The sequence below is a fragment of the Teleopsis dalmanni genome, chromosome 1, assembly GCF_002237135.1.
Source record: "Teleopsis dalmanni isolate 2A chromosome 1, ASM223713v2, whole genome shotgun sequence".
NCBI classification, from domain to species: domain Eukaryota; kingdom Metazoa; phylum Arthropoda; class Insecta; order Diptera; family Diopsidae; genus Teleopsis; species Teleopsis dalmanni.
Window position 1 is genome coordinate 10,098,803 of NC_051846.1, and position 8,762 is coordinate 10,107,564.

An 8,762-nucleotide genomic window follows, 5' to 3' on the forward strand; every position below is an offset into this window, starting at 1 on the left:
ATAATTATATAAATTATATTTAAATTATAATTATATAATTAAATTATAATTATAATTGTAATTATATAAATATAATTACAGCAATTATTATAATTGTAATTATATAAATATAATTACAGCAAATTATAATTTAATTACCATATATAATTATAATTTAATTAAAATTTATATAATTATATTTAAATTATGTTGAATAAAGTTTTTTTTATAAAAGAGTATTATAAATAATAGTCATACAAGGAAATATCTACTAAGAATAGCAATAAACGCAATTAATTTTTTAGTCTCATTTATCAGCATATACAATTAATTATAATTATAATTTTATAATTTAATTTAAATTTAATTTATAATTTTTATTTGAAACGGAATAAAATTTTATAATAAATTTTCATAATCCTACAATCATTCTTAAATTAAAATAATAATTATTTTTCCTATATGTGTATTGTAATTAAAAATACTAATGAATTAAATTGAAATTAATTAATAATAATCAAATAATGAGTTTATATACTCTAAACAATCATCTCAATATGGATAGAGCAATAGTATAAAAAATGAATAAATGAATAAATATTATTTGACCGTATTAACATAATTGTTTATATTTATAATAAATCATTTGATATATTTGTAGCAGTCTTATTTAATTTATAGTATCAACAATTCAATTAAGCTGATTTGTAACGGCAAAAAAAATTAAATAATTAAAGTGGAAAAAGATGATTCATTCAATCTTTGCTCTTATGGCTAAATAAAACGGAGAGAATCAATAGTTTTTTATGCAATACAATAGAAACAATTCTCAAATAAATATTATTTATAATAATGAATAAATAGAAGATTTATAATATTTATAATATAATATTTAAATTTATTTGCATGTCTTAAGAAAACAATGAACTGTTGAACCAATTAAGGGTTTTTAAGGGAATAAAGGAAAATAATTTGAGATTGATCTTTTCTATGAAACGAACCCGTAAGCTTGAAGATTATGCTGAGAGATAGTAATCTGATATCCGATGAGACAAATTTATATTGGGCGTACACTTAAAATTGATGCTTATAACGGAGCTACAGTTAAAAGACATGCTGATTTAAGGGATTTCCGTTTCATTATGTCGTCGGCAGGATTATATGCAAAACGAGGGCCATAGATAAAAACACAGTATGTCATATATGTGTTACTTAGGGAAACATAGGAACTTTTGACCGATTGTTGTGGGACTAAGCACAAGCACAACTTAAAAAACACTGATCCAAGACTTATAAGAAAAGTGTTGTACCAATAATAACATTATTTATATCATAGATACTCAGGACAAAGGATCTAGCAGCCCAGTTCCTTATTCTTAGTTAACTTTAAATTAATTTTAATATTAACTCATAAATAAATAAATATTATAGTTACTAACTAATAAAATCTTATATATTGTATTAAATTTATAGTTTTATATTTTGGATAATAAATATATCTAATGTAATAGATACTTAGGAAATCTTATATTTTTTATTAATTTTATAGATTTATATTTTTTAAAGGTCCTTTTAAATAAAGTGATATAGAGCAGCATAATTAACAGAGACATGGGCAAATGTAGCACATGATAAAAATAATTAAAAGTACTTTATGAACTTTATGAGCTTAACTTTTTAAATTGTTTATTATTGAACATATTGTTAAAAATAATAAACAATATTTACTTCCATCGGAAATATGTGTATATAATAAATATTTCTATCAAAATTAGGGAACAACTTATTTATTTATGTCACATGTTAACACAAAATTTGTAAGCAACTCATTTATTTATATATATAATTTCTTCTTAATATATTTAATTTTTTTTTTTATTGCTTATAGTTTAAAATTATATTCACATCGAAACAATATTTGTGGTTTAGCAAACGATTTGCGAGAATTTTATCTACATTTAGTGATATTGAGTCATAAAATAAAACAAAACAAAACATTTAAAAAATTAAAAAAATAAGAAAAATGCTTAACAAATCTGCGAAATAAAAACAAAAGATTTTATTGATTTGAAAGGTAAAAATTTCAAAAATTTTGAACACTAAAAATTTGTAAAAAAATTTTTAATTTTCTGCCCTGTCGAATTTTGTAAACAAACGCGCTGGACGTGCCGAATAAAGTAAATATTTATTTTTAAAGAAACTACAACGCAAATGTTAGGTGCGAAATGATAGGAACCAGAGCGGAAGCAGTGAGTAAAACAATGGCAAGTTAATTGTGGAGATTTAAAAAATTACACAAGAATCTACAGACAAAATTTGACGCAGTTACTTGTGAGGCGTCAATGAGTATTTCAAAATTATAATGAATAAATATTATACATTAATTAAAAATGAACATTAATGCTAAAAGCGATGATTACTATTAATTTATTATTTAACTTACAATAAACTAGAGTTGTGTAACATTTGCACAATCTCTCCAATCTGATGCAGCTTCTCTGTGGGTATGTGCAGCCAGTGGTTAAAAGCCAACGACAATTGCGACCGAAATTGTTTGCCAGGAATTTGCTGTATATAAGTAAACGGCTGCAGTAAAATCTAAATATAGACATTGAAACAATGTCATATTGATAAGAAAAAATACAAAAATACAAATATTTAGTTAATCCACATATTTTAATTAAAGGACAAAGTTTACCTCATCCTGTTCTTTCTGTGTGGATTGATCTTTTGTTTTCTCAAGTATACTATTTAGTTCCTCCATAATATTACTAATTCGTTTATTTATTTATGAATATAGAACTTTTAAACACAATTACTATAATTTTATGCTAATATATATATATATATATTTCTTCCTTTCAGTCTTTAAAATTCCTTTGGCTTAATTAAGGCAAACATATGCAATTTGCAATGTGTGCAACAATTGTCAGCGGTTTACTTGCAGTTCAGCAATTTTACAAAATTTGATACAAAAATTTACTAGCTTCGTATTGCACTTGATCTTTCTACAATTTACTGTTATCGTTCCAGTCTTCTATACTAAACTGATACACTGTCGCTGAAGTAATACTCCAACTACCATAATTACAATGCTGACTGTGTAAGGCCAATATTGTAAACAATGTCAAGAACAGCTGCTTTGACTTAGTACAGCGGCTCATTTCTTTATAATTCCGTACAATAACACACATTTCGCTCGAAAAGCTAACTGCACATGATTTTTGCTGATTGGAAAATTTTCAGTAAATATGCATGCATGTGAATATACGTACATAAAAATATTTAAAAGTAAATAATATTCACTTATAAATAATAATTTACTAAAAGCGCTAATTCTTTGTATGATTTGTACTGAACATTCAGATACAATGTGGGCAAAATAATGGGACACCATCACAAAAAATAAATTAACAAAATATTAACTTTGAGGATCATTTGATGCCCTTCTTCGAGCAGTTAGTGTGCTCATATGGATCTTCAAGCTTTATTTCAGGCATAAGATAGATTCTAATATTATAGTGCAAAAAAAAAATTTGTCGCAGTATTAAATTATTAAAAAATATGGATATATGAATATATATAAGAAATTATAAATACATATAAATAAATGCAAAATCAGCATCTTTTGCTATCATTACGAATGTGTTATATTTTTTTTTGTTGCTCAATTGCATTATATACTTAAAAAACTATATACATATGTATAAAAAACATTAATGTAAAAAGTTTTTACTAAAAACTGCACGAGAGTTGACGTTGAACTCGAATGGTACTTAAGCTTTAGCGCTAACCCTTCTTTAACTCTGCCATAAGTCTTCTTTTAATTTTGCTGTCAAATTCTTTTATTAAGTTTAGTGCAAAAACTATATATTAGAATGGTTTTTCTTAAATTAGATGTTATTGAAAGATGAAAATATCTACAAGACAAAACTTTTGTAATCAGAGATAACTGAGTTATTGTATAACTACCTAACTTACTGCCAAAAAAGGATTATATTATTTTAACAAATTAAATAGATTAACTTTATCTCAATAGTATGTGTAAAATTGTGATGAATAAAAATGATAAACAATTAGTGGTTGTCTAAAAGAATGTTTCTATATAAGAACAGGTTTGGAGCTTCGATCTTTTCGTGACATTCTTAAAGTTTATACAAATGGAAGCGATGGAAAAATTGATACATTTCTGAGTGTACCGCAGCGTACCGTGTCTTATCAGCGTGAATAGCCTTGTGGTGTCTTTATCCTACCGGAACAGTGTGTGTAAGCTTAAGAAAAGAGACTGTAGATTTTTAAGTCCTATTTTGCACTAATGATGCAACTGATATATAAATATTGATTGAAAAAACGAAAATATATATAGCGGAGACGCTACTGTACGAAACAAAAACTATTGATGCTTTAAATAAAATAAATAATTATTATAATCAATAATATAGTTTTATTATGTGTTAGTAAATTTCTCGCTTATATTTAATTGTAATTTATTACAAGGATCAATATTCTAAACATAATACATATGTGGCGAACTCGCCACACATACTGCAGCGCCCTCTGTGTGTGAATGTACACGCACTCGCACCATCTGTGGGCAAAAGGAACATTTTTCAATGAGCAGCTAACTTCAGTAACTGGCGACTGGCTTCCTTCTTCTTCCTATTTTGCACGTTTTAGTAACACAACGTTTTTATCATTTTGTAAACATTTGTTATATTTATTTAAAATAAAGTATGTGGTAAAAACCCACATAATTGGTGACCCCGACGCAAATTAAACACATAATTGGAAGCAGCGCAAGTTATTTATTTATTTCATAAAGTCAAAACAAACTTGCACAATGTTGGGTGACGCAATGCTGAACAAAGAAGCAGAAATGTCTAATGCCAACAAAGAAACAACAGCAAAGTCAGCAGCAGCAGACACGAATTTCACAACAGTAAAAAACGATATTGATGCAGTAAAGTTAACGAATTTGCCTTCATTTTTGCAAACTGACCCGGAGTTATGGTTTACTCAAGTGGACGGATTACTACACATCAATCGCATCACCTCTGATCTATCCAAATTCTACACGGTAATCACAGCACTAGACGGCGAAACGCTTCGTCAAGTTTCAGACATAGCAAAAAATCCGCCAGCTACGGGCAAATATGAAACGTTGAAAAATGAATTAATTTCACGATTTGGGGAGTCGCGTCAGAAACAATTGATTAAATTGCTAACGGATTTAGACGTGTCTAACAAGCGTCCAACGCAGTTGCTTCGAGAGATGAGAGATCTGGCAGCGTCAAATATGTCGGAAGACGCCTTGTCAGCACTTTGGTTGCAGCGATTGCCGAGTAACATTCGTTGCATCTTATCTGCGTGCAGCTCCAAGGATGTTAATCAAATGGCCGAATTGGCAGATAGAATAACTGACAATATGCCCACTCCTCATTATGTTATGGCTACCGCATCTGCAATTAACCGACGCAGTAACACAGAGGAATCAACATTGGAGGCACGTGTGACAGCGTTAGAAATATCTCTGCAACAAGTGGTAAGTAAACTAAGTGAAATAGCAATAGAGCTCAGACGACCAGCAAACTCACAGGCGCGAAGCAGGGCTCGCAGTTCTAGCAGAACTCAGTCTAAAAGTCAGCGTGAAGATCGAAAAGTCTGTTATTATCACAATAAATTTGGAACAGCTGCAACAAAATGCTTAAAACCATGCGAGTTCGGCTGCCAAACAACTAATATCAAACAGAAGGAAAACTAAAACCGTTGTCGTCCACAAGTGCAGTAAACGACAACGCGCTGGAACACTGCACTGAAGAAGCTCGTTTACATGTAATTGATCGTATCTCAAATATGAAGTTTCTAGTTGACACCGGATCGGCCGTATCCATAATTCCTTTAGCAGCAATCACAGTGAAACGCAACCTAGTGCCAGATGAACTAAAATTATTCGCAGCAAATAATTCATTTATTAAAACGTACGGTACTAAGAGACTTAGCATCAATCTTGGTTTACGACGCAGTTTCAATTGGAACTTCATTATAGCAGACGTCAAATGTCCAATCTTGGGCGCAGATTTTCTGGCGAAATATGGTCTAATTCCAGACATAAAATCAAGACGGTTATTAGACCCGCTTACTACATTGTCGTCATCTGGTGCAGTTGAAACCACATCGATACATTCGGTATACACATTGGATCCAAATTCAAAATTCTTTACAATCGTCAACAAATACATTGATTTGTGCAGTGCAAATAACTATAGCCTCCCTGACGCATCTGTAGTCTGTCATCAAATAGTCACTGATGGTCAGCCAGTGCATGAAAGGTCACGCCGTTATTCAACGGAAAAATTAAAGGCAATTCGCGAAGAATTTTCAACGCTGTTGGAGCAAGGAATTATTCGTCCGTCAAACAGTCCGTGGTCGAGTCCAATTCACCTGGTAAAAAAGAAAACAGGTGCTTGGAGAGCCTGCGGTGACTTTAGAAAACTAAATGCGCAAACCAAACCAGATAGGTACCCAATACCATACCTAGACCAAGTAACGGAAAAACTACATGCTAGCAAATTATTTTCAAAGATTGATATACATAGAGCGTACTACAACATACCGATGCAAGCTGATGACATATGCAAAACCGCAGTAAGTACACCCATTGGGTTATTTGAATTTGTAGTCATGCCGTTTGGTCTTAAAAACGCTACGCAAACCTTTCAAAGGTATATGGATTCATTGTTCAGGAAAATGCCATTTGTCTTCTGCTACCTTGACGATATTTTAATATTCTCAGAAAGTGAACAGCAGCATTTGGAACATGTAGAAGCAGTACTAAAAACACTAAATAAGGCCAAGCTTGTCATAAACACCGCTAAGTGCGAGTTCGGAGTTTCACAACTAAGTTTTTTAGGGTATGATGTATCAGTCGATGGTATCAGCCCGCCTGTAGAACGAGTGAGAGTAATTAATGAATACACGAAGCCAAAGACAGTAAAAGAAATTCGTCGTTTTTTGGGAATCCTAAATTATTACCGCAAGTGCATTCCACAGGCCGCCAAATTACAAGCACCTTTAAATGAGCTATTAAAAAATTAAAAAAAGAACGACAACACGCCTATAACATGGACTACCACGTTAGATGCAGCGTTTGAAAACTGTAAAACAAGTGTAACCGCGTTACCTAAATTAACATTTTTGTCTCCATTAAGTACAATTCGATTGACATCGGATGCATCAAGCAACGCAGTTGGTGCAGTACTGGAACAGCAAGAAGGTGATGTTTGGCGACCGGTTGCGTTTTTCTCTTCGAAGCTCAAGGCAGCGCAGAAGAATTATAGCACGTACGACAGAGAGTTGCTAGCTATATATTTAGCCATCAAAAATTTTAGACATTTACTGGAAGGTAGAAATTTTACAATTCAAACAGATCACAAACCACTCATTTATGCATTCCAACAAAAGTCAGATAAAGTTTCACCACGTCAACTACGACAACTAAGTTTTATTGCAGAGTTTACAACAAGCATATCATACATAGATGGTAATGACAACATAGTGGCTGATAGTTTATCCAGAATTGATGCAATTAATATGCCTACGGTTATAGATCTCGAGATGATTAGCAACCATCAGAAAATAGATGAAGAGCTTAAGCAGCTATTAAATTCAGATTCAGCACTTCAATTACAAAAACTTTTTTTACAACCCGATATGTCAACCTTTTGTGATGTATCAACAGGAATCATCAGACCATATATTCCATCATCACTTCGAAAGAAGACATTTGACACAGTGCACTCCTTAGCACATGCTGGTACTAAGTCAACGACAAAACAACTATGCAGTAAGTACGTGTGGCCGTCAATCCGAAAAGATGTCGCGAATTGGGTACGATCGTGCCAAAGTTGTCAACAAGCAAAAATAAACAGGCATAATAAACTTACGCCACAAGCTTTCAATCCATTGGATCAGCGATTCGATCATGTACATTTGGACTTAATAATACTTCCCGAATGTGACGGTTACAGATATGCACTAACCATGATGGACAGATTTACACGATGGCCAGAAGTCGTTCCGTTGAAAGATATCACCGCCGATACAGTCGCAGAAAATTTTTACGCACACTGGATATCGCGATTTGGTTCTCCGAAAATCATAACAACTGATCAAGGAACCCAGTTCGAATCAGCTTTATTCAAGGCGCTAGCAAATCGTTTAGGCACGCAAAGAATACGTACATCTCCGTATCACCCAGAATCTAACGGGTTAATTGAGCGATTTCATCGCACTTTAAAAACAGCTCTTATGTCGCGACCTAAACACGCTTGGATACAATTGTTACCATCAGTTTTGCTCGGACTTCGATCATCCTATAAAGAAGATATCAACACTTCAGCAGCTGAAATGTTGTATGGAACAACGTTACGTCTACCGGGAGAATTTTTTGTCGAAAATAACACGCTTCCGAACGAACAAAAATTCCTAGCAACATTACGCGAACACATCCAGCAAGTACGACCAATTCCGACGTCCAATCATTCTAGCAAAGCTGTATTCGTTCACAAAGCATTGGGCGATGCGTCGCATGTATTCGTAAGGGCAGATCATGTAAGGAAACCTTTAGAGCTCCCATACACAGGACCACATAAGGTAATCAAGAAAATTAACGATAGACTTTTTACAGTTGACGTACGCGGTAAGCAGGTTAACATATCAATAAACAGGTTGAAACCGGCCTTTTTCGAGCCAGCAGTAATCGAACCAAAGTTTGCAGAAGTCGA

The 8,762-nt window shown here is 32.3% G+C and overlaps 2 protein-coding genes across 2 annotated transcripts; one reads left to right on the top strand and one right to left on the bottom strand.

The window, feature by feature from the left end:
• Positions 1 to 2,418: 2,418 nt before the first annotated feature.
• Positions 2,419 to 3,085, bottom strand: LOC119672654 (geranylgeranyl pyrophosphate synthase-like). The gene is made up of 2 exons (XM_038083762.1): positions 2,678 to 3,085; positions 2,419 to 2,577 (listed from the first exon to the last, which is right to left on the bottom strand). Exons 1-2 carry the CDS (start codon positions 2,741 to 2,743, stop codon positions 2,419 to 2,421), a joined length of 225 nt encoding a protein of 74 aa, XP_037939690.1. The 5' UTR covers positions 2,744 to 3,085.
• Positions 3,086 to 4,819: 1,734 nt separating this feature from the next.
• LOC119677173 lies at positions 4,820 to 5,740 on the top strand. Its single transcript, XM_038088445.1, has one exon. It carries the CDS (start codon positions 4,820 to 4,822, stop codon positions 5,738 to 5,740), a length of 921 nt encoding a protein of 306 aa, XP_037944373.1.
• The last annotated feature ends 3,022 nt before the right edge of the window (positions 5,741 to 8,762 follow it).